Here is a 27,918-nt window from a genome sequence, read left to right as displayed (position 1 = left end):
AATTCTTAATTTAAACATAATAATAATAAAGTTCTTTGTCGTATATGTTATTTGGTATTTTTATTGACATCGGTCGACTTGCCTCCCGGCATAGGCCTCCCCTAAGACCTTCCATTCCTCTCTGTTGGTTGCTCTTCTTGTCCATGTTGGTCCAGCGATAGCTCTTATGTCATCTTCCCATCTGCGGTAAGGCCTGCCTCTTTTCCGTTTGGGTCCGTCCGTTCTTTGGGGTACCAAGTTGTAACAATTTTTGACCATTTCTGTCCTGGTTCTCTCAGCATGTGCCCAGTCCATTTCCATTTAAGGTTACTTGTTACATAGGATACATCCATTAGTTTTGTGTTATTTCTTATGGTGCTTAGTCTTATTTTGTCTTTCTTCTTTATGTTGAGAATACTTCTCTCTATGTTGTGTTGGCACACTTCTAAGGATTTCCTATTCTTTTGCGTTAAGGCCCATGTTTGGCAACCATAGGTCATGCTAGGGAGGATGCAAGAGTTAAACAGTTTACTTTTGCATTTTAGTGGGATATCTGGATTTTTCATAATCTCTTTCCATGACCAGTATTTTTTCCATGAAATACACACTCTGTTTTCTGTTTCCTTGTCATTCTGGTGTTCTGGGGAAATTATTTGTCCTAGATATGTGTATTCATTTACATATTCTATTGTGTTGTTGTTTATTGATAGCTCAATTTTTTGTCCGTTTGTCATAAGTTTAGTTTTTTCTGTGTTGATTTCCTAGTCCCACTTTTCTGCTTTCATAAGAAAGTTGTTGTAACATTTCTTGCAAATCATTTGTGCTTTCCGAGAGCAGTATGAGATCATCGGCAAACCGCAAGTGGCTCAGCAACATTCCGTCTATTTTTAGACCATATTCGTTCCAGTTCAAGTTTCTGAATACTTGTTCTAAAGTTGCTGAGAACAATTTAGGTGATAGTGGGTCTCCTTGTCTCACTCCTTTCTTCAGTTTGAATTCCTCACCTACTGTTTCTAGTTTTATTTTAGCTGTTATGCAGAAGTATATATTGCTGATTATTCTTATGTATTTATTCTGGACGTTTTGCATTTTCAGCGCTTCCCATATATAGTTGTGGAGCAAAGAGTTGAAAGCTTTGCTGTAGTCTATAAAAGCTAGGTAGTACTGCTTACCATACTCATTGCTCTTTTCTATTATTTGTTTAATGGTATGAATGTGGTCTATTGTAGCAAAGCCTTCCCTGAAGCCTGCTTGCTCCTTCGGTTGGTTTTCATCTAGCACTTTCTCTATGCGTTGTAGTATGATTTTGGAAAATATCTTGTATAGGTTTGACATAAATAAAAAATAAAAATAAGACTCATGGGCCTATAGTTGCCAATGTCGTTTCTGTCGCCTTTTTTGTGTAGCAGGATGATAGTAGAGGTAGTCCATTGTTTAGGTATTTCTTCTTTTTGAAGGATCTCATTGAATAACTTGATGATGCTTTTAAGTGACGCTGGGAGTGTGCATTTTAGAAGTTCGTTAGAGATTTGATCTTCGCCAGTTGCTTTTCCGTTTTTTTGAGTTGACACTGCTCTTATAACTTCACTTTCTTCAATTGGTGGTATCGTCTCCTAGTCGAGCTGGTATAGTGACTTTGAGTTTGGAGGGATAGTGTCTTCGCAGTCATATAGTTCTTTATAGAATTGGGTGGCAGCTTTTGAGATATTCTTGCGTTTCTAATTTTTTGGTTCTTCTGTTTCTCATGCTCGGTATCCAGTTACTATGTTCCTGCATTTCCTTCATTGCTTTTGCTATCCCTCCTGTTTTTTCCAAGTGATGTTTGAATGTTTCAGATTGTTGTCTGCACGCAAGAAATCTTATTAATGAACGAAAATTGCTTCTGGAAGACAGAAAAAATAATAGGGCTGCAATAGCACAGCTAAGCAAACAAATCAACCTCAGCATGAAGAATATTATTCAAAGAAATCCTTTATTGAATAGAATTCATTCTTAATAAGCCATATTTAATATGAATGGATATTGGTTCAAAACTCTTATATTAGTTATTTTTTTGATGGTACCTAGTGGTATCTCACCTAAGAGACATACTAAATAATAAGTATAAGAAACCATCAATTCCCATACATCTTGCTAAAAATTACTGCGTCATTGGTGGCTAACATTTAGTTTTTGCTCTTTCAGGTATGGTAGCAGTAGATAAAGGCTCATCATCTTTACCAAAAGTGATTGAAGAAGCTGTTCTAGAAATCTCCTCGGCACATACAGGTTTGTGTCTCAAGTCAATTTTTTTTTAAATATTATTTATTTATTTATTGTATTGTCATGTACATAATAATTTATTTATTATAATAAATTAATGTAATTATTTGTATATGTTAATAAAGTAGAGAGAGACCAAAATAAATCTGCAACGATTTTGATAGCACACGTAGTGCAAGTGTTATTTTAAACGTCAAACTTCTAAGAAATTATGACGTATAAATAACACTTGCACTGCGTGTGCTATCAAAATCGTTGCAGACATACATCGGTCTAACTCTACGTTATTTACTTAAAATGAGATTTTTTCTACTTAATTCTTGCATCTCAAGGAAGCACAAGTAAATTTTTAAACCTTATTTCATATTTCATATTTATTTATTGCAACCATGGTTTTATAGGTATTACAAATTCTTGGTAGTTCCACATGGACCCCGTGGGGGTATAGCAATATTACATGCATACTTAGGATCTAATCTTAAATCTATGTGTATAATATAAATTAAAATATAATTACTGCGACATTGGTGGCTAACATATAGTTTTAACTCTTTCAGGTGTGGTAGCAGTAGATGAAGGCTCAACATCTTTACCAAAAGTAGTTAAAGAAGTTGTTCTAGAAGTGTCCCCGGCACATACAGGTTTGTGATTCATGTTTTTTTATTAGATATGGTTAAAAATGTAATAATACCTTAAATATAATTACTGCGACATTGGTGGCTAACATATAGTTTTAACTCTTTCAGGTGTGGTAGCAGTAGATGAAGGCTCAACATCTTTACCAAAAGTAGTTAAAGAAGTTGTTCTAGAAGTGTCCCCGGCACATACAGGTTTGTGATTCAAGTTTTTTTTTCTATTAGATATGGTTAAAAATGTAATAATTTGTTTGTGTTAATATACCTTATCCCGGTACCTGTCCCGGTAAGGGCATTTATTTGTGTGATGAGCACAGATATTTGTTCCTGAGTCATGGTTGTTTTCTATGTATTTAAGTAATGATATATTATATATATCGTTGTCTAAGCACCCACACTTCTTGAGCTTACAATGGGACTTAGTCAATATGTGTAAAAATGTTCCCATAATATTTATTTGTTTATTTATTATTTATTTATCGAACGAGCGAGCGAAGCGAAGTTCTTACATTCAACTTGAAACACACGGCTGACTTGGGGCACGTCCCGGTGTTTCGATTTTTCGATCCAGGGGTATTGAGCTACAAGAGCTTAGAAGGTCAGGAAGGGGTCTTGCTATACTGGTCATGTTATTTGTAAGGAAATATGGTCGAGTTTGGTATCAAATGAAAGTGCTCGGTTTACTCATTTAAAAAATTGTTTTTAAATTTACCATTTTAATATAATTAACAAGATATAACCGCAGTAAAATAAACATGGGTATTTGAAAAAGAACATTAAGGCGTATATAGATACCGTTTATTATTTTAATCTGTATGGTGACTTAATTCTATCAGTTAAGGGCTCCACAGACCTTGCAATAAATCACACGTGGTTTTCTATCCATTGCTGACTATTATACAATTCCCATCGAACGGGCGGAGTAGGTGCGCATTTCAAATTTATACGCAAGCCGGTCGGCTCCTCGCGGACGCGGACGGCTCCGGACGGACTCCATTATTTCTGTCACACATTAAAAATGCGCTCCGGCGCGGCCTGAATCCAGCCGGTCGGTAGAAATCGTACATTAGTAGACGCAACAAATTCAATCGCTCTATATTGTTTTTGGCGAACCGCGCGTTCTCAGTTAAATTGAGAATTTAATGGTAACATATGTATACTAGACTTATATTCACCGGGATATAGACCGTGATTACCTTTTACATGATGCATGTAACTGCGTCGAAATATCGGGAGCTCACAAATAATACAAAAGGTAATCACGGTCTATATCTCGGTGAATATAAGTCTAGTGAAACTAACCGTGAATCTTTCAAAACTCTAACATATGTATAGCATTATTTGTTTGTGTTTGTTTAAATCTTTGGTTACCGACTTGGTTTTGTTATTTATAGTTTATTCTGTTTCAGAAATCAAACCTATACCGTCCAATTCCACCCAAGAGAAGGAACCAACACAGAAGCGTAGAGGTATACATTTTTCATTTTCATTGTTTTTGTGAGTAATCTTTTGCATGTGTTATCTATTTCTTCACCTCCCTGAAGCTCGCTCCAGACTACGCGACGCGAAGCCGCGAACGCAAGTGTGGAGTCGATTTCGCTGATTAGCAAACTAGACTCCACACTCGCGTTCGCGGCTTCGCGTCGCGATTCGCGCACGAGTGTGGAGGGCCCTTGAGACATTTTTGTACGCAAATACGACATTCATTCAAGGCTACTCCAGTTATTGCATACTCCTAGACACGTAACTAAATACAATGAATTAAGTCCATAGGCGTATAATAATATTTATGTATCCATAAATATAATATGAATACTTATAAATTCATACTTACAAAAACGTTAGAATACCGGGTGTACAGCTGGCACGCTAGACCGGGCCGGGCCCATGCCGAGGCGTCCGACATGTCATTTTCTATGACGGCTGATCGGTGATTACGTGCTGCTTTCCATAGAATACGAAGCGCCGGAAACTCAGGCCCGGCCCCGGCCCGGTCTAGCGTGAGTCATCCTCAAGACGAGCAAATAATTAAACTGTAGGCTGTACTCCTCAAACTGACCAATGTAATTTACGTTGCTTGTCATGCTTTAAACATAACAAAATTCGCAATAGGTATATTGCGACTTAGAGTAAACTTTAAAGTGTGCTAAAAATCAAAATACAAGTTTTTTTTTTAAGTCGCTGTTGGTCCGTTTGAGATTTACAGCCTAGTTAAATTTTTTGCTCGTGTTACAGGACACACCCGGTATACAACCACGCACGCTTACTTACATTTCTTCCAATTGTCAATGATTTGATATTGATAGCGCATATGTGTGGTGACCTCGATTGTTGCATGTGATCGGTCTAGTACCTAAACAGGTGGTCTGTGATCCGAAGTCAAACTGCGGAATTTTTCAAACTCGATGCGTAGAATGATAGGCGTCATTTCAATACAATTTTGCGAGATTTATATGGAGATGACACCTGTCATCCTACCCATCGAGTTTGAAAAATACTATACGCATATGTCGTATATACACTTCAAGAGGTTTTTTGTCTACTTCTGCGACCCTAAAACAGTTGTAGTGTAGTTTGTCGTTTATTGCTAGAGTCGGCCCAAGCAAACTCTTATTTAAACTTATTATTATTTATTACAGGTTCGATTATGAAGCAATTAAGTTCAAAGGGAAGGAAATTTGTTAAGAACGTGATGAATATTACGTTATCAAGTTTGGGTCAGACAAGTGAAGAAAGACTTTCACAAGCTAAATCCTATGGAAGTAACGAGCAGTTGTTTAAGAATTTCGACCTACTTAACAAACAGGCACAGACTTTTGTGCTAATGCAATTAAAGCAATGCCGCAACAACAAAATGGCCAGAAGGTTCACGATGAAGGAAAAACTTATGGCTCTAATGCTGATGAAGCAAAGCCCAAAGGCATACAAACTTCTGGAAACAATGTTTGCATTGCCCAATAAGAGGACTTTACATAGACTTTCTGAAAAAATATGTATGAAACCAGGAGTTAACCCACAGATATTTTCTCATATCCGAAATACCGTAAAACACTGGGGACAACAGCAAAAGTTATGCTCAATAGTATTTGATGAAATTGCATTGACACCATACTTAACATACAACGAAAGTAACGATCTAATTCATGGTTTTGTGGATGTGACTGGCGAAAGAAAAATGAAGTTTTGTGATCATGCCCTTGTCTTTATGGTAAGAGGCATATGTTCTTCATGGCGGCAATGTATATCATACCACTTCTGCGAAGGAACAACATCTACAGCCGAAATGCAGGAAATTTTAAAGCAAATTGTCTCAGAAGTAGTTCAAACAGGACTAATACCTTTAGGACTAGTTTGCGATCAAGGATCGACCTTTAGAACTGCGATTAAAAAGTTCCGAGAGGAGACAGTACGACACTGTAATGACGAAGACAACGCGAAAAATGGTAAATGTAACTATTATATTTTTGTATGCTCTAAAGTAGGTATAAGATATCCCAGTTTAGAACCCGTAAATCTATTTTTTTTATTCTACGTCGGTGGCAAACAAGCATACGGCCCGCCTGATGTTAAACAGTCGAGAGGTGTCACATGCGCGTTGCCGACTCTAACACCCCGCACCCTCGTTGAGCTCTGGCAACCTTACTCACCGGCAGGAACACAACACTATGGGTAGGGTCTAGTGTTATTTGGCTGCGGGTTTACAGGGTTTTGTGGTTTCCGCTTTATGGCATAAATCAAATTAAAAACTAAGAGACCGCTGCAAGCTCGGTTCTCCATACAAACGTAGTTACGCTCTCGTTCTTAAACGACTAGCTAGATTGCTCTGAAACTTTGTACTTACAATAGGATAAAATATATCTATACCTGTAATTAGTTTATGTAGCTTCAGATAACATAAGTAGTTGAAAAACCGGCCAAGTGCGAGTCGGACTCGCGCACCGAGGGTACCGTACTTTTTAGTACACACATTTCATTTGTTACATAATAGGCATTATTGCTTTGAGTGTATTAAGAAAAAATAACAATTTAAACGAATTAATAAATTAAATTACTGTAGAATTTTAAATAATAGCTAATGTCAAATCACTCAATATTAAATTTTAATTAATCTGTTATTAAGAATGTACAAAATGTCAAATTGAATAAAGCAATAGTAAATATAAACTTAGTTTGTAATAAGGCGAAGGATGTAAACATATATTTGACGTCGACAGCGTTGTTAAATATAGTTAGCTGTAAAATAAAATGATACTGTATTGATATTGCTTTATTGTTTCAGATGGCACAATCAACATTGCTGGGCATAATTTAAGTATATTTTTTGACCCGCCTCATCTTCTGAAAGGGTTGAGAAACAATTTTCTCAATAAAAACATTATTTGGGATGGAAAGAGGGCCTCATGGAAAGATATTCAATTTATATACGACATAGATAATAGATTGGGACACACAAGGGCATTACCCAAATTAACTGCACATCACGTTGATCCAGACAAAATAAAAAAAATGAAAGTCAGCGTAGCGGCGCAAGTTTTTAGTTCTCGAACGGCGGCCATGCTAAACTACACAGCTGCGCTTAGTAAGTTCCTATATTTAAATTCTGGCGTCATGTCACCGACAACGGACGAGAGCCATGCTCTTAAATTTTGATGATGAGGGCGTCATTTTTGTGTGTTTATCACAAATATTTGTGCCTGAGTTATGGATGTTTTCTATGTAAATAAGTATTTGTATATAACTATATATTATTATAGTACACACAACACAAGCGTTATTGAGCTTACTGTGGGAACAGTCTATAAAATAATACAGTCATTCGACGAAGCCGTCTAGACAGCGCAATCGTGCGAGGGGCGAGGGGTGTAACGCGCGCACCCGAGCTGCATACATTCGCTATTGTTAGTAGCTCGGTACACGTCAAAGTCGTCGGTCCACTGTATACTTTTTACACTGTGCTGTGGGACTAGGTTGACTATAATATTTATTTATAGTATTTGTTGCCATGAAATTATGAAAACTTTCAGGTGGCGCTGCAATAGTTTAAATCAAACATGTCATCAAATATGACAAATAAAAAAAATACAATAGACTAAACAGTTTTTTGGCGACTGGACACTAAGAACCAGTATAATTTGCGGGTATCTAACCTCATCAAAGACCTTTTAAAACGAAACTTGCATAGTTTTTAAGGGGCTAATGTAACATAACTTACTAATGATTTATTTTTATTTTCAGATAAGCACACTGGTTCAGACTCTAACACCATGGAAGCTACAGCTGAAATAATAGAATTTTTCGACACCCTGTTCGACAGTGTCAACGGCTCCCCTGGCGGCACCACAAAAGGGAAACTGAGAAAAGCAGTTAAAAAAAACTCTGCACATCATCGTTTCTGGTTAGAAGCAATAGATAAATTAAAAAAAATACAATATGAAGATACAAGTAGTAAATTGGCTGTAAGGCAAAGAAATCCTCGATTGGTTCGAGTACCGTCACTGGAAGGATGGATTGTAACATTAGCTAGTTTCAGTAGGTTATCAAAGATATTGTTTGACGAATATGGCGTGGAATATTATTACCCTCGAAATATTAACCAAGACCCACTGGAAAACTTTTTTGGAAGAGTGAGGGCTCTCAATTACAGAAATGTAAAGCCAAATGCAAATAGCTTCATTTATACATTTAAATCACTACTGCTGTCCAATTTGCTGAGCCCTCATTCAAAATTTGCAAACTGTGAAGTGGATAACGGAGAGACAATATTAGACGCAAGTTTTCTCTTCGAGATAGATGAAGCAAACAAAGAGAATAATTGTCCTAACATTAATTGTCTCCCATCCACTTCACAGGATCGTCCAAGTGGGTCTAAATTAGAAGAATTAACAACAAAAAATGAAGTAATTTTAGAAAAAATGAAGGAACATTGTTCCGCTTATACCGCAGGGTATCTATGCAGAAAAATTTCAAAAACAATTGACTGCCAGAGCTGCATAAAAACTTATATAAGCAGCTCTAAAGAAGAACACCACGCCTATATTCAATACAGAGAATATAAACAACTAAAAAACAACAACCTTCAATATCCTACAGAAACATTTTTAAAATTATACGGGAAAGCAAGTACTATGATCCATAATTTCTTAAATATAAATTGTTTCAAACGAAATGTCGGTACTGACCTGCTTTGCATTTTAAATCAATTGAGGATTTCTTGGCTGGGATGTGCAGAGCATAGAAATAATGTTAAAAAAATATTTTTAAAAACAATCATGAGACTGCATATACATAACTGGTGTAATATTATAAATAGAATTTTAAAGGGAGACATAGAAGAAAAATATGCATCCAAAATGGAGGAACCGCAAAAATTAGCGTATAAAAAATACAAATCACACAAACTTCGCCAAAGAACATTAAACAAATAACAATATTCTTTCATTTTGGATGTATATATTTTTAGGCTATGTCGCCTTTGTTATAAATAAATAAATTACAGAAAAGCTTTGCGTTTTATTTTTTAAATGTTCAAAATAGTGTATTAATACATCCCTATTGCAGTTTACGATGAAATCGTCCCATCACTATCTAATATCGATATCGATTATCGAATGTCGACAACACTATTATGTCAAACTTGACAGCTACTTCCACAGAGTATGTTACTAAGAGTATCACTACAGTGACGCCACATCGGAATAACTGCAAACAGGCCTTAAGTGACTGTCGTATCTGTTACGAAGTAACTAGTTAATAATCTGTGGTCAGTATCAAGAGTAGCGGATAAGGGTACCTACACTTCAAAAGTATCTTCTAATAGCTTTACCATAACAATCTATGCAGCATGTATTTTTAATACAACCGCAAATTTAATCGAGGCGTAGGTTTCCGTGTCATGAAACGATTTCAAAAGAAACTTTTTATTTACCCTTAAGAGTGCAATTAAGTAATTTTTGAAATGTTTTCGAACGGCAATGTATTTCGTACACAGTCATCACTTAGGACAAGTGTGAAGTCGCGTCAGTAAGTGCTACCATAGAGTAACTTATACTAGAGCAGTACTGTCATAGTAAATTTTGTAACCCCAGTAAATTCACTGCCATCTGTCGACACACTTTAAAACTAAAAATGAAGATTTATAAAAATACGATAGAATGTATTTAAATATAGATAAATGACTTTTTTTATTTGCATTAATTATTTTTATGATTTTGACCCATGTTCCTTCACTGATATGCGTTAAAATTGTTAAATAACAAACGAAACCGTCAACGCCATCTATACGACTGTAGGCCAAAACTACTAGCGCCCTCTGAACGAGAATCAAATTTTCTTGATTTTCGAGGCACGTTTTTTCCTTAGACTGTATCCATCTATTACGGAGTTATATCTATCTTTGGTGCTACGTTTAAAACTGAAACAAGTACATTGCGTGCTGAAATATTTTATTAAGGTAAAAATCAAGTAAATGTTAAGTAAAATATATGAGCAGTAGCGTAACCGTGAGCGAAAACCACATCTGCGAGGCCCTTTTCAATGTGTTTTCCCATGGTAATAAAAAGGTTGGCTTTGCGAGGCCCCCCTAAGTGAGAGGCCGTGGGCGAAGGCCCCATTCGCCCACGCCTAGCTACGCCACTGCATATGAGAGTTAATTCATTTGGGCCTAATACGAACTGCCCTTTAGAATACGTGTTCGTATCAAAAATATACGCTGTATAAATAGAATACCTAAATTAGAGACTGATAAATAGTGTTCAACGGGAAATAGATAGAGATATTTGCACCTCCACACTTTGTAACTGCAAATTAGCTTACACCTCAGTTTTAGGATGAGATTAGGTTATGTGCATAGATTGCACGAGTTAAATAACCCACGTAATCTAGGTACAACACAAATATTTACATAACAAGTGCTGCATACAATCGATACTGCTATTTGACCATTCTTGTACCCTACTCCAACGAGATAAGGTCCACAATTGGTCAGATTTTATGTTAGTACATACAACTATAACATCGGATTGTAGTTTGTAAACATGTGAGTGCATACGCATCAATGGCCGACACAATTCGACAATTGCACCAATCAGAATCAAATGAGCTTTCTATTGAAATGTTTGGACACAAATCTAGGCAAAGATGACTGATAGATAAATTGACTCTGAGGAATATTATTAGTTACATTATTCTTCTCACTAGCCTCCTTTCGCGTATAAATACGAGTAATATGCTAATCTATTCCCAGCCCACTACGAGTATAACTTGGATATTTTCAAATCGAGAATGAATGGACATTTCTTATACGCTCAAGCACATGCACTCCTTCCTAGTCTGCACCGGCACTTAGATACCATCATCAGGTGAGATCGTAGTCAAATGCATACATTTATCCAATAAGAATAAATGTCAGCTTAGGCAAAAATGCTGTCGTATGTTTGTCCGGTTAACCAGCTAAATATTAGTAGGTACAGGCCTCAACCATTCTCGTGAAATTTAGTGAGTAGCCAGGCTAGCACATGATTGGCGCGGAAGTATCTCGCCGCGACATAGACTACCCGTTCCCCTTTATTTCATACAGTTAGCAAAAGACGGGTAGTCTATCTCGCGGCGAGATACTGTCGCGCCAATCATTTGCTCGGCCTGCAGGTTCGATAATTACACAATTTATATGGATATTTTTGCCAACTCAGTTTTATTTTTTAATGGCAGATTTGGACTTCGCTACTAGAATTTATGGAGTGTTAAGGATGTAAATACTAAAACACATTGGATGAAAAGTAGTTAATATAAGGCGTGTTAACTGAACAATATTGCTCTCATGTTTTCCAGGATATGAACTCACTGCAAAGTGGATACAGATTAAAGTTATCGCTATCAGAGATAGCGCTATCGAACTGAGTCACCTGTGTAACGTTTTTATCTCTGTCTATGTTTGAAATGAGACAGTCCTTTGACAAACTATATGTTATGAATGTATGTTATAGTCAAACTAGCTTTTGCCCGCGACTTCGTCTGCGTGGACTTAGTAACCCCAGCTAGAGTAAGAATAGCGCCTGGAGAAAGTCTTATAGCAATTATTCAATTTGAGCATATTATGCACACAAATTAGCAGACACTTCATTAATTATCTCAATTCCACCCCGCTTTTTACTTTCTTAAGGGATGATTTTCGGGATAAAAACTATCCTATGTCCTTCTCAGGGACTCAACCTATCTCTATGCCAAATTTCATCTAAATCGATTCAGCGGTTTAAGCGTGAAGAGGGAACACACAGACAGACAGACAGACAGACTTTCGCATTTATAATATTAGTATGGATGTTATGCGAGTTTGTTTTGTTTAATTATTGTGTATCTCAGCATTTTTATTGCAGCGTTGCAATAATAGTAATAATTGAAACATCAGCTACAGCGACAAAAGAGATTTCGTGAGCCTAAATCCCAGGCTTAGAATGAAAAAACTTGGAAATTATCTATTACCACACTCAAATCGTCGGCCCTGATAGTTGCACTTACCCACCGCAGAAATTTCTGTCCCAACTACTGTCCGCGCGCGAATTCCGTGCACGGCTGAGGAATGTTAGGAATGTTGGGCGTCATAACAGTGTTGTCATTTTGTACGTATGGGCGCGGCGCAAACCCCCCACTTCCTCGACCTCCGAATGCACGCAATTGGCGCGCGGACAGTATTTATGGATTCTAGGAACAATATCATAATCCCATGTTCCATGGGTCTTGTCCATGGCCGCTAAAGTCTGACAGCTCACGCTACGATCTTGACCAAAGCAAGCTAGACTACGCGTAAACGCACGCGTAACTTGGCAGAGACAATATCCCATATACATAAAAAATAAGTACATTCCTGTTGCCAGGGAGGTGTTGGGATTATACTGAGCAACTTTAACTATGGGACCAACTCCGAAATCGCGAAAAAAAATTTGGCTGTTTCATACATTTTGGCTGGTCCATTTTCTATGGGAGTGTAAATTTCTTTTTCGCCATTTCGTGGTTGGTCCCATAGTAAAAGTTACTCAGTATAATCCCAAAACCTCCCTGGCAACGGGAATGCACTTATTTTTTAGTCAACCTGTATAAGAGCACCATAAGTACTTGACGTAGCAGCTCTGCAGTTGGCATGAAACCGTATAATATAGCATAGTCGGGCTCTAGACTTCAATATTTACCTGATAGAAGGCATGGAAGTTCCTCTCTCCTTGCTGCAGACTGACGACTCTACTCTTCTCTAACAAGTAGTTGCTGATATGCCCGCCCACTGGATCCCCCTTGTAGTCGAAGTGGATGTCCATGTATTTCCCGAACCGGGATGAGTTGTCGTTGCGGTTGGTCTTCGCGTTCCCGAATGTTTCCAGGATTGAGTTGGACTGGATGAGCACGTTCTTTACTCTGCAAAAGAAGATTTTGTCAATGAAAGTAACTAATGGAATAATGGAAATACGTTTTCGAACTATTGCGTCATATTTACCTATTCTAAAAGATATAGTTTTTTGCCATTTGGCTACGGAACCCTAAAAACATACACCCATGTAGACTATTATTTATCCAGCAGATAAGTTTGCAAGCGATAGGTACAAACATTATTAAATTAAAGGAAAAATTTAAAAATTCACCGCGTCTCTAAGGCGTGTGGACAAAAGGAAGGAATGGAAAGATTAGCACGCTTCTGACCGGCTAGCATGCGTTGCGTTCTCGCACGCGAGTCCATACTTGAAGGTGCGCTAGAAGTATGGAGTCAGGTAAGCTTCGGTAGTTCCGTTGATTAAGAGCGATAGGATCGGTGTTCCAAAAGTTCGAGTCTTGCCGGGAGCGGTTTAATAAATATACCTGTCTATGTAATCCCTGTGGACCTGTGTGGTATTGGCGGCGATGTACTTCATTATAAACTTCGATGCCTCTGTCTTGCCCGCACCCGACTCGCCGGATATGAGTACGCATGTGTCCTTGCCCTGAAACAATAATGAAATTATGAATAATACAGTTTGAAATACAGTGGTTCTCATTGGATAAAAAAACATTATGTGGTTGTATTTAAGAAGACACAGTTCAGATATATTATTTCAACAGTAATTTTCCGGTCCGTGGTCACCAGCATCACTCAAGAACCTTTCTGCCCAAACGGCCAGCGGCCATCAGTTCTCCGAGCAATGTGTCCTGCCCACGATCTGGTCAAAACCGCATGGAAACGTTGGATGAGGTCAGCAGATGACCGGCCGCTGTGGAGATTATAGAGGGTCTGAGCCTTTGTCAGAGGGTTTGTTTGAGCAGTGGAAGTCTTTCGGCTAATATGATGAAGATGATGAACAGTCATTTTAAGTACAGTATTTGGTGAACAACCAGTACTGCATTTATTCTTAGTTTCGTCACCGGCTGTGGGTTATCTTGAGATCTGGGCGTGCCATTGTACGGCTTCTCTGAACTGGACAAAATGCTGCTTAACAACTTAAGATGGACAACCTTTACTGAACTGCTTCCCAATGACAATCATCTATAATAGTTATGGCATGGCAAAGTAGGTAGATAATATGGAAAACTTATATGGACAGCTCCTGCGTCTTTACTTTTGTACAATGCAGCATTTGCATTCCCATAAACCACATTGTAAGCAATTTGGGCGTTAACATACGTTCACTAACCATAAAATGCATAGGGCCCTCGAGTTTACGACTTTGTCGGCACACCGACCAGCAATGTGCATTTATGGCGGAGGACAATGGAGATTGGCACGAAACAGTGCCGTGACTGATTTAACTGCTCGGGGAAACGCACAGACGATACCGCTGAATGCATTGACGTGCTGGTGACTCTTTAGAAGATTGGTGGGTCCATACGGAAAGGAAATTTGGGAATAACAGGAACCATGTTCACATATAAAATCACTGAGAGTTGCAGGGAGAGACATTCCGAAATACATTAACATGGTGAAAATAGAGAACTTCGCAAATAGCCTCTAAAAGACCACGTTGTTACTTACTCTCAAAATATCGTCTTATGTTACTTTAATGTTTCATTTGAAACTAAATAGGTACTCAGGTGAGACGATAAAAATGCTTTATAAAATATGGCTTACACGACAAAGGACGAAAAGGGCTTGCAGGACGAGTGCTTCGTCCTGGCGACCTTTACAGGACCTTTACAGAGGGATGCTACCGTAAAAGGGCATGTACTGGAGTCAAACTTTATGTGTCAACGATAGCGATAGTTAACATCGATTTAGTTATATGTTATTCAATAATGACAATGATTCGATAATTAATGCGTGTCATTCGTTTGTGTCATGCATGGATTACGAATATTAACGATTCTTATTGTTCTACTCTATACTATTACATGTCTGGCAGTATAGGATATATGAAACATTAACTTGTCCTTGTATTATTGTAGGTAGTTAGGTACGCATTGGTAGAGGCCATAACTTATAATATAAGCTAACAGTAACAACATTATTAAAAACCGGCAAAGTGCGAGTCGGATTCGCGCACGAAGGGTTCCGTAGCATTACGCAAAAAACGGCAAAAAAATCACGTTTGTTGTATGAGCCCCACTTAAATATTTATTTTATTCTGTTTTTAGTATTTGTTTTTATAGTGACAACAGAAATACATCATCTGTGAAAATTTCAACTGTCTAGCTATCACGGTTCATGAGATACAGCCTGGTGACAGACAGACAGACAAACGGACAGCAGAGTCTTGTTAATAGGGTCCCGTTTTTACCCTTTGGGTACGGAACCCTAAAAACTACTACAAAAAAGCTTGAAATTTATAGGAACAGAGGAATCGTACATAAAACAAAACATAAAAGTATAAAAATGTTTACAAAAGTACAGTCGCCATCAGATATATCGGAGCGGCCAAGGTGCTCACAAAATATCTGAACACGCCTTTATTGTCAAGGCGCTAGGTGCGTGTTCAGATATTTTTGAGCACCTCGGCCGCTCAGATATATCTGATGGCGACTGTACATGTGTACTGAAAATTGCAACTGTTGGTGCACTTATTATCTTCCTGCATTGTAAATATTTATTTATTAATCTCTAAGATGAAAGATAGATGGTTGCTTTAGTATAACTAGGGTCTACGCCACTTTTTCGAATTAGGGGGCCGACCGGAGCGCAGGCTCCGTTTGTGAGCCGTGTGAAAACGCGGAACATCGCTAAGAAGGCGACGATTGTATTCTTTGACTTTTTACTTACTGGTTATCCACTATTTTTACAAAACGAAAGAAAAGATACGAGTAGACATGTGCGCCGCGCCGGCGCGGCGCCGCCGCGCCGTAGACCCCACGCCGCCGCCGCCGCCGCGATTTTAAAAATTCGCGCCGTAAGCTAAATTTCGAAAAATTGAATTCACCGCTAGGTCGCGTACGACGGCGATCAAGGACACAGGCGGCAATTGACGCTTTCCTCGAAAAAGAGCACACCACGCGTGCAGTTTTTCTTTCGGAAATGATCAAGCGATTTGTCGACCCTACTGACATAGCTTCACCAGATCCAGTCACAATGCCAAGTACTTCAAAGACCGATACAACTTCCAGCCTTTTGAATAAACTGTCATTAAAACACAGCAGTTTCAGTTACGATGAGTACACAGATCCCGCTTTTCAGGAGTGCTAGAAATATCTGGCTACTGCGGTTTATTTGTTACTAGCTTTTGCCCGCGACTTCGTTTGCGTGGAATTAGTAATTTGGGTACCTTAATTCTTAAACAAATCTGCTTTTTAATCCGTCCTTTTTTCACCCCCAAATTGCTCCACACTACACATTTCCACCCCATTTTTTACACCCTTAAAGAAAGATTTCAGAGATAAAAGTTATTCTATATCCTTTCCCACAGCTCAAAATATCCCCATACCAAGTTTCATCTAAATCGGATTCAGCGGTTATTGATTCCCCATACAAATTTCCACCCCCCTTTTCACCCCCTTGAGGGGTGAGTTCTGGGATAAAAAGTATCCTATGTCCTTCCCCGGGACTCAAACTATCTGTATACCAAATTTCAACTAAATCGGTTCAGCGGTTTAAGCGTGAAGAGCGTAGACAAGACAGACAACACACAGACAGACAGACTTTCGCATTTTTAATATTAGTATGGATTCTCTTCCTTGGATCGCTGCACTAGCCAGAGCTGTACTGGCAACACCTGCCAGCAGTACGCCCAGTGAACGGGTGTTTTCAGTGGCAGGATTGATTCTCAACGCTAAACGATCGCGATTAGACGCGAGTAAATAAAATTCAATCGCCAATAGGGTTCGAAACGCCGGGATGTATTATATATTCAATATACGCGACATAATCCGTTTTCATAGTTTTATTTCATGAATTATGAGACCTGTCAAAAAGCATGTAATTTATAATACGCACATAGGATTTGCAACTTGTGTAGCCTGCATGGCATTCTTGATGGCCTAGTAGAGTTTATTTAGCAGTTTAGGCTATAAGATGAACAATAATGATTGCATTATGTTATGTTGTTTTTATAAATATAGTAAAAAAGCTAAAAACTCCACTTTGTTTTTAATAAGAACCATCGAACAACACCCGACGACCTTGACGCCGGCGTGGTCCAGCCACGCCGCGAAAAATCTGCGGCGCGCCGCCGCCGCGAATTTTTATGGCGGCGCACACGTCTAGATACGAGGAATTCCGTTTATCAAAATGAACCGCGTCGTCATTAGACCATAACCGGCTCAAGCCCACCCTGACCCTATAAAACACACCCTTTTCGGAGTTTAACTAATTAATTACCCTTTACACGGTCACCCTTCGAATTCGCTTACACAAACGCATGACGTAATGTTTGGTGTCCTATGTTTAAATTTTAAATGACGCGTGCCACCTTTCTTCACACAATCAGAATGTTAAAATACAGAGTCTTCCATGTTTAAGAAAACTATGCTAATAAAAACCAGCATTTAAATGAGCTTTTACACTCATGGACGTATTAGAATAGAATAGAATACATTTATTAATACTAATAACTAACTTAAGATTAACATTAAAGTAACAACAAACAAACAATGAGAGAAAAAACTAAACAACAAAAACAACAAACAAATAATAAGAAAAAAGAAAATAATAAAAATGAATAGATTATTACAATTTACTGCCGTCGCTAAGTTTAAATAGGTTCAATGTCTATTGCAATTTTGCTTAGTGCGTGAAGGAGATGAAGGAAGTAATTCAGAAAAAAATAAAAAAAGTATGTAGTTGCTGCCGTTAGGTATTCAGTTGAGTCTTGAAAAACGTAATTCGACATTTTGTCTTGAAGGTGTTAAGTGTGTATTACGGGTGTCCTTGTAGGCCTTAGGGTCTCCCCAGATATATCGACGCTAAATCGGCAAAAGCCGATAGGAAAATTTATGTCTGCAATCGCGCAATGCGCGTCGGCCGATGGGAGCCGAGCCGAACGACGACTTTTTCGCTGTTATTGCGCAGACATAAAGCTTCTTCCTATAGGCTTTTGCCGATTCCGCGTCGATATATCTGGGTAGACCCTTAAAATACTTCATCAAATCATCAGCACTGTTAAATAGGCCAAGCCCATTTTTTTTGGGCGATCGGTTAGTGCAGTAGGTATACTTTGCATGGAGATCCGACTCTCAGTAACATTATGGTGTATAAGAGCGCTCAGGATCATGCCTACCGATCATTGAATTGACAGATGTGCTGCTTGTAGAACGTATCCTTACTGACCTGTTGTCTAAGTACGCGTTGACACGCGTCGGCGACAGCGTACACATGAGGAGGCACCTCGAACATCTCCCTGCCTCTGTATTGAGCCATGTGCTGAGCATTGTAGATGTCTAGCGTCTTGTACGGGTTGACAGACACAAGCACCTCGCCGATGTATGTATATATCTTGTTGTGTTGGAATCTGTAAAAAGAGAAAGAGGTTTAGGATTAGGTTCATTGGCAATGAATTTTATTCAAAATAATTTGACTTTTAGCCGTCTACTCCTACCCCCCTCCTCCTGCTATATACAGTTTTATTTTTATTTTTATACTACGTCGGTGGCAAACAAGCATACGGCCCGCCTGATGTTAAGCAGTCTCCGTAGCCTATGTACGCCTGCAACTCCAGAGGAGTTACATGCGCGTTGCCGACCCTAACACTCCTCTCCCAGCTCGTTGAGCTCTGGCAACCTTACTCACCGACAGGAACACAACACTATGAGTAGGGTCTAGTGGTATTTGGCTGCGGTTTTCTGTAAGGTGGAGGTACTTCCCCAGTTGGGCTCTGCTCTAGATCTGGAATGACATCCGCTGTGCTGTGCCCTACCACACAAAGCGAGATGACACTCACAGTGCCCATACCAATCTTTTGGACGTAGTTTAAGGACATACCCGGGTCCGAGGATATACCCGGGTCCATAAGGACATAGTTAAGTATATCTACTTGTACTCGGGTCAATTTTCATTCAAAGTTATCGCAGCTTACTGGGATATTGGCACATATGTTCACGATATTAACGTGGGTTTGTTACACAAAGGGAAGACTTTTACATACGTTCCTGTAATAGGTATTTTATTGCGTTTTCCTTATTAGCTCTATTGTAACAATTCAACTATCAATAGCGAGATGAAAAAGGCATAGACCAGTCTTTTAACTCTCCGTTATTTTTTGAAGTCAAGTCATTTATTTGATACCTAATAACAGCTAGTAAACTAGATGTATCTGAAATCTTCATCAGAGCACGGGTGAACAACATACTCGTAGTGGAGGTAACAGACAGTAACAGTAAAACAAAAACGAATTATGATTTAATAACCGCGTATTGTTACCATTTCCAGTACACAGTGTTCTCATGAATGCAGTAGTTATTGCTGACGACACAATAGACGTTACGTTACACACGTATACGTGACATTTTCAACCAAACCACCACATTGTCGCTTGTTAATAAGGTTTATTTCAAATTGAAGCTGTATGGAAATAGCGCCTTATTGACAACCGACAATAAGTACTCTTTTGATTGAAAATGGCACATATAGTATATCTGCGTGACAGAAAGGTAGAACAAGTCAGAAAAACTAGACTTATATTGACCGGGATATAGACCCGGGGGGATGTAACTGCGTCGAAATATGGGAGCTCATAAATAATACAAAAGTTAATCACGGTCTATATCCCAGTCAATATAAGTCTAGTGAAACTAACCGTGAATCATTCAAAACTCTAAGTCAGAAAAACTTCAGATTACTATTTAATTTTATATGGAATCTCTTCTTTTTTGGAAGGTAAAAGAAAATGAAGCCCACGTTACCTTAACGATCATAGTTAACGATAAATAAATAAATTTTATAGGACATCATTACATTTACCAAATAGATGGATACAGTCTAATGAAAAAACATGCCTCGAAAATCAAGAAAATTTGACTCTCGATGAGAGGGCGCTTCTAGCTTTGGCCTACTGTCGTATAGATGGCGTTGACGGTTTCGTTTGTTATTTAACAATTTTTACGCATATCCGTGAAAGAACATGGGTCAAAATCATAAAAATAATTAATGCAAATAAAAAAAAAATATTTATCCATATTTAAATACATTTTATCGTATTTTTATAAATCTTAATTTTAAGTTTTAAAGTGTGTCGATAGATGGCAGTGAATTTACTGTGGTTACAAAATTTACTATGACAGTACCGCTCTAGTATAAGTCATTTACTAAGATCCACAGTGCTCAAGAAGGCTTGGGTTGTGATTAAGAAACGAAATGACACTGTGTATGGATTTTTTATATAAACTTTATATAACAACAACTACAGAAAAAAATGTATAATCTTTTATTTTCATTGCTCTTGAAATTGAGGCTTTTGCGCTTTCTTTACGTTCATTACGTTTCAATCAATCAATCAATCATCGAATTTAAACTGTTGTGAGACATACTAACATTAAATCATTTTACGGTTTAGACTCACTTGTTTTAGTCACTGTCGCGACATGTTGTGCGACGCGGCGCGCGGCAGCGGCAGTACGCAATACACGGTCGTCGTGAACGCTGCTCGCACTATTAGTGCTTGAGAAAGGAGACCTAGGCTCTCCGAAACATGTCGCGCGAGTGACTAAAACAAGTGAGTCTAAACCGTAAAATGATTTAAAATCAATCAATCAATTTAATTTAATTCAATTTTTTTATATAAACTTAGACACCCGCTAACGACAGCAGCAAACATAAGGAAAAAGTGGTTTCAGTCAAATGTCACAAAATTTTAATATGATGATGATGATGATTTAAGTCTACTGGTTATTTTTTTATAAGGGCACAAATCTCTCAGAAGTATACTTTAAGAAATAATCCAGTTTATATTTTTCTATTTGTATGAGGTGTTTCCTTAAATCTCGGTGCATTGAATTGGTACCTAACTGCATTATAATAATCATCATCTTCCTCGCGTTGTCCCGGCATTTCGCCACGGCTCATGGGAGACTGGGGTCCGCTTGGCAACTAATCCCAAGAATTGGCGTAGGCACTAGTTTTTACGAAAGCGACCGCCGTCTGACCTTCCAACCCAGGCCGAGGAAACTAGGCCTTGCTGGGATTAGTCCGGTTTCCTCGCGATGTGTTCCTTCACCGAAAAGCGACTGGTAAATATCAAATGATATTTCGTACATAAGTTCGGAAAAACTGCATTATAATAATAACAGTTATTAATGTATGTTCTGAAAGTATACACCTGAGAGATTTCTGCAGAGATTATGATTCGATGCACACTATAACTGGCATGGTGTGCAGCGTGACATTAGACGTGACGAAACAATGACACATCACTTCATTGTGCTGCATTTTCTTATGGCAGCGGCAGCTCAAAACAAAGAATTCTTTTGTAAGGCCTAAGGCTTGATTGGCCATTCAAACTTGTGCAGAAAATCGAAAAAATATGTTACAAAAGATGGACACGATACGAGTCATGTAGTATTATTGCAAGTAACTTTACTTTATAATTTGTAATGCTATGGTTTTACGAGTAGGAGGTACGTACATACAAAAAACGTACCTATGGGTGTACGTTTTTTGTATTTTATCAAAAAATTGGGTAATTCCATGTAACATATCATCATCATCATCATGTCAGCCGATAGACGTCCACTGCTGGACATAGGCCTCCCCCAAGGCTCGCCACTCCGACCGATCCTGTGCCGCTCGCAACCACCGAATTCCCGCGACCTTCACCAGGTCGTCGCTCCATCTCGTTGGAGGCCTACCGGCAGTTCGTCTTCCGGTACGCGGACGCCACTCCAGAACCTTCCGGCCCCACCGGCCATCAGTTCTGCGAGCAATGTGCCCCGCCCACTGCCACTTAAGGTTTGCAATTCTGCGAGCTATGTCGGTGACCCTAGTTCTACTGCGGATATCATCATTTCTGACTCTATCACGCAGAGAAACCCCGAGCATAGCTCTCTCTATTGCCCTTTGCGTGACCTTGAGCCTTCTTATGAGGCCCATTGTTAGCGCCCACGTCTCAGATCCGTATGTCATCACTGGCAACACACACTGGTCAAAGACTTTTGACTTAAGACACTGTAACATATAACTGAATTTATCGCACGTTTTCCGATTGATAAGCTATGGATGCAAAAATATTGTAAATCTACATTACTTCTGCGAACGTGCCTCGTCGTGTCGTGCCGTTTGCCAAAAAAATTATATGGTTGATAATGTACAGTGGCCATTAGATATATGATATACCGGAGCGGCCGAGGTGCCTGAGGCGTCTGAGATCAGGGCTCGGAACCGGTATTTTTTTTAAAACCCCGAAATAGCCCAATATTTTGAATTTTTTTATGCTCATTACGTAGGACTGAATCATGTATTTAGGAAACAATTTTGCATTATTAAAACGTCCCATTAAAAATGAAATTATAAACAAAAGAACGAAAAAGAACGTAATAATACCGGTATTTTTGTATGGAGCAAATACCGGTTTCCGACCCCTGGTCTAGATATTTGTGAGCGCCTTGAGCGCTCCGATATGTCTGATGGTGACTGTCTGACTGTACCTTTTGTACTTAATTCTTCTTCTTCTTCCTCGCGTTATCCCGGCATTTTGCCACGGCTCGTGGGAGCCTGGGGTCCGCTTGACAACTAATCCCAAGAATTGACATAAGCACTAGTTTTTACTAAACCGACTGCCATCTGACCTTCCACCCTTTTCTCAAAAATCTTTGAATTGTGTGAATGTGGGCAAGTCATTAGGGTTTACATTCGATGTGACACTTAATTCCCACTGCTTACGAGATTCTGGGTCCAATTTTGACGATAGTAAATATGTAACAATAATATCCCAAATAGATACATCAATCCCTAAATTAGTCAACGCGCTCAAGCAATCGGAAGACGTATCCAAAAGTTCCTTTAAGTGGCTAGCCGATTCCGTATTAGCGGTGCGTTGGTTTAGTTGGTAAAGCGACTGCCATCTGACCTTCCACCCTTTTTACTTAATTATTAATACTAAATGTAAATCGAAACAAAAGGTTATTGATTAAAAAAAAGGGCAGTTATGTATGTAGACTACATAATGTAATATAAAATTTAACTCTTGTTCCAATTTAAATAATTACCTACGCGATTATGATTCGGCTGCGAGAACGAGAGTGACCGGTTATTAGAAAATCCGGCGTTTGTTCTAACAACACTTTTGACCATTGTTAGACCTTAAATCATTGCAATAAGGGTCAATAACGGTCGTTTGACAGAGTGAACAAGCATGTTTAAATTTATACAATTAGTGTAAACCTGCGATAAGATAAATGACCATGTCGGACTGATAAACTACTACAGTCGAAGGCAAAAATATCGATCCAGACAAGTGGCTCAAAAATATGTGAACACGACTTTATTGTCTAAGGTGTAAGAGCGTACACATATTTTTGAAACTTTGGGAATGTATATATATTTATGCCCTTGACTGTACAAGCATTTTTAGTGAAAGCGCTAATTTTCTGTTGGAGCAATCGACGAAGGGACCTAATTTAATGAGAACTGACAGTTATCATCCAAATATTAGAAAAGTGTCCCATATAGGTATATCAGAGTTGGGCAAAATTATCTTTTTACGAATAACCGGGAAGATAACTAAATCATCTTTTATTTTAAATAACTAAATAATCCGTCATTTGTTATTTTGAATTTATCTAGATCAGTTTCATTTTTATCTAGATAAATTAGTTGGGATTTTAAATAAAATAAAAGATGAATGTCAGTAGTACAGTCACTGTACTACTGACACTGTCAGTGTCAGTGTGACGGTTTGACCCGACGACGTGACATTATATATTTTTTTATTATAAGCTTACTTCAATAACAAACGAGGCCAGGTATCTTCATCTAGATAATTTATCAAAATAAAAAAGTTGTCAACGCACTATTTGTGATTGAATTTATCTTCGAATAAATTTATTTGAAATAATTATCTTGATAAGAAATTATCTAGATAACGCCCAACTCTGCCATATATGTAATATATGGTAGCATAGAAAACCAAAGCTGGTGAAATGTTCAAATTGATTTGCACGTTCTTCTCCAGAATTGCTCAGATTATTTGGAACTCCTCGCTTCGCAACTTGTGCTGCTAATACATTTTAGATAATACATTTTTGCCTGTTACGAGCTTGATTAACTTCCTAGTTTTTGGTTGTCGATAAGTTGCTGTTTGCTTTGGCCTTCTCAGCCTTCTCGCTGCATACATAAGTACATAACTTATTGATCAGTAGATTGTTAACAAACCTAAACGTAACTTTGGCGGAAACAACCAACCAATGAGTACAGTCGCCATCATATATATCGGAGCGGCCAAGGTGCTCACAAATATCTGAACACACCTCTATTGTCAAGGCGTCAGAGTGCGTGTTTATAGATATTTTTGAGCACCTCGGCCGCTCCGATATATCTGATGGCGACTGTACCTGGGTGAATCAACTTTTAAATATCCACATGATGAATTTATGGACTTATTTTTTTTTTCTTATATTCCATATTTCATTATTTTGTTTAAAAGATAATTTTCTATAATTTATAATTATGTATAGAGCAGAGCACTTTTTTTGCGAATTTAGTGAATTTTACTAAAAAAAGTTCACCAGCCTAAATCTGCTGTCCCCTGGACAACTATTTAAAATTATTTTTTTAACAAACCAGACATCAATTATTGTGAAAACAGTTATTTTACATACATTGATTAAACAATATAGTTTCATGTTTTATCTATAAATATGCCAATATCGCCCTGAATTTCACAATATTTCCCCTTATCATGTCCCCAGGACAACTGTGACTTCACAGGATCGGAACTTTTTAATTAAAACGCTATATAGTAATAGTAATGTAACAAAATTCCTCCTGCTACTTGGTTTTGTATTGTGCTATTGTATTTTTAAAACAATATGAATAATTCTGGATGTTAAAACGAAAAAAATAACAATAAGTGATTTTCAATTCAGGGACAACGTAGTTGTCCCAAGGACATATCTGGTTGTCCAAAGGACATTTTAGAGCCTACAATCTTCAGGAAGGTACTAAATAAAACAAATTTATTGAAGTATTAGGAAGCAGTTTTAATATTTCAGCACACCTAACAACATTAAGAATTGTGATAATACAATTCTTAATAATCAACAACTTTAAATCAACTAGTTAACATTTTTTATACTTAGTGCAGTCTTTGACAGTCTCTTTCTTATAATAAAAGATCACAATACGAGTCATATTCAGAGAATAATCTTTAAAAAATCTTAGACTAATTGGAGACCAACAGTTGTTGTTATACCCCTAAAATAAAAATCTTCTGAAAAACATTGGTATCCAATGAAAAACTTAAAATAATATTGACGCCTCTTTTCTAATTAACGTATCTATCGAAAAATTAGTTTTTCTTAACCTAATGGAGATCAACAGTTCCCTACAATAAATTACTTTTCAAAAACATTGGTGTCTATTGGAAACTTAAAATAATTGACACCTCTTTTCAATTGAATTTCCGGATTAGGAAGTTTTTGAACGATGTCTTCATAAGCAACATAGGAGACATCTTTTTCATTGAGGACAAATAGTGTCCCACCTTTAACACATTTCATAAATGTGACTTTAATTTCTCCATCGTCGTCGATATTGCTTTGAGCAATGCATGCGTAAATATGGTATGATTTGCCTTTGGTGCCATAAACTTTGACGAGTAGATAATCACCCATTCCAGGTAATAACTGGTTTTGCCCTGATACTGATGGCTGTGTAGTATTTTTTTCATCGTTAGACTCATCAGAAGAACCATACACACAGTTGTAAATACTTTTGTTTGGAGCCTTATGTAGATCAGTAAATAAGATGTCATCCTGTTTTAAAGAAACCAGGGCACTCAAAGGCAAATCATCATCAGTATCATCACTGGATATAATATCATCACGTATGTTGTCTACATCATCAAGTATGTTGTCCTCACACATGTCCACAGGGGATGGAATTATTCTTAAAGTTGGGGTAGGTGAGTAAAACTTTGGATGCAAACAGTCGCACAATCCTCTTGAGCAAAAACAACTCAAATTTCTATACTTTAGTTGGCCACGAATCCTTGAAAAGATTTGGTGCACATCTTTGGTTCCAGGCAGAGGGACAAGATCCTTTGGAATACAATTTTGAACATCGTCAATTTTTTCTTTGATTATATAAAACAATTTGATTTTGCTAGATTCCTTGAGGGCTTGGTAAAATCCAAATGCATCGGTTATGTCTTTTCCAGTTGCTACCTTGTTATCCGCCTCTCTTTTAAGGAATCCCCCAATTCCATCAGCCGCTCCCTTGCCATGACCTGCTTCGAAGAATGACCAGCTAAATGCTTGAAACCCGTAGTCAAATGTTTTTGTACAAGCCAAGAAGAAGTTACCTTTCTGGCGATACTGAGAGAAAGGTCCATCAGAAAAGTAATGGATAGTGTCAATTTCAGGGTAATCTTCAATAATGCTTGTTAGAATCGGATGTAAGTGCGCCCATATTGCAGCAGGTTGATGGATATTGCATGGCGATACAGAGCAAAAAGAAGATACCTTGTAATTTTTGTCTTTGTCGTGCAGGTATACGACAACAGTGTGGAGTGTTATTTGGTTGCGGGATCCACCAAAATGGTGTGCTTGAATTTCTTCATGGCATTTTGCACTATAATTTTCACTGAAATCAACTAAAATTACGGCTTCGTTTGGTTTAATGTTATCAACACTGCCGGAAATTCCTGTACTGGGTTTTCATATTGAAAATATGTTTTTTTAATATTTTCAGATCCTCTTTAAATTTATCTATCATGTTTTGTACCAAATCTTCATTCAATCTTTTAACATTCTTAATAGATTTCATCCTTTTGCCTCCTTTTACATAAATTTCCTCTTCTCTCACCCATTCAAACCATTGCATTTTACCCTTAACATTATCTTCGTTTATTTTTATTTCTCTATCTTGACATTGTACACAAGTACCAAACATACAATCCATTTTATTACTGTCACACACTGTTTCTAGAATCAGTGTACTTGTATCCACCGCATTAATAACTCTTTTCTGCTTTAGAGCCTTTATTTTAGCTGCTGCATTTGCATGTGTTTTACAAAGGCACATATCCCTGCCATCTACTGTTGGTCTGAGTACGTAGAAGGGTCGATGTTTCGTAAAATAGAAATAGGAACATTTTGTCCCTGGATTCTCCAACTTAAACGCTTTGAATAAATTTTTCATTGACTCTAAAAGGAACCGTTTTTGAACTTTTTCTTTTCCTTTAGTGACGGTTTCTTTCTTGCCGGCGGTGTTTCTTGACTCTTGACACATCATCTCTTTGGAAAAAACATTTTACTTTCTTTATTAGTTCCGTTTCACCCTTACATGTTGTCTTTGCTTTAGCGCTTCCTTTTACACCTAAACTGTCCTGTATGATTTGTTTCTTGCGTGATTCATCTACGTTTTCAAATATCTTTCTCAACATCCTTTTCCCTTCTCGTGCCTTTGTTGTCATGTAGTTTTTCTTTATAGCACGAGTTAAAGTTTTGTATTTTT

The 27,918-nt window shown here is 37.9% G+C and overlaps 1 protein-coding gene across 1 annotated transcript in view; it reads right to left on the bottom strand.

Annotated features, from left to right (window-relative positions):
• The window catches only part of LOC134745958 (unconventional myosin ID), an 86,457-nt gene that overhangs the window by 29,272 nt on the left and 29,267 nt on the right, over positions 1-27,918 (bottom strand). The window contains exons 2-4 of the mRNA XM_063680107.1: positions 18,583-18,763; positions 13,716-13,837; positions 13,058-13,277 (exon numbers count right to left, since the gene is read on the bottom strand). Coding sequence (XP_063536177.1) covers positions 13,058-13,277; positions 13,716-13,837; positions 18,583-18,763 — 523 coding nt within the window. The remainder of the gene's footprint in view (positions 1-13,057; positions 13,278-13,715; positions 13,838-18,582; positions 18,764-27,918) is intronic.

This window comes from Cydia strobilella, chromosome 12 (genome assembly GCF_947568885.1).
Source record: "Cydia strobilella chromosome 12, ilCydStro3.1, whole genome shotgun sequence".
Taxonomy (NCBI): Eukaryota; Metazoa; Arthropoda; class Insecta; order Lepidoptera; family Tortricidae; genus Cydia; species Cydia strobilella.
This window is presented reverse-complemented; position numbering and strand designations above follow the sequence as displayed.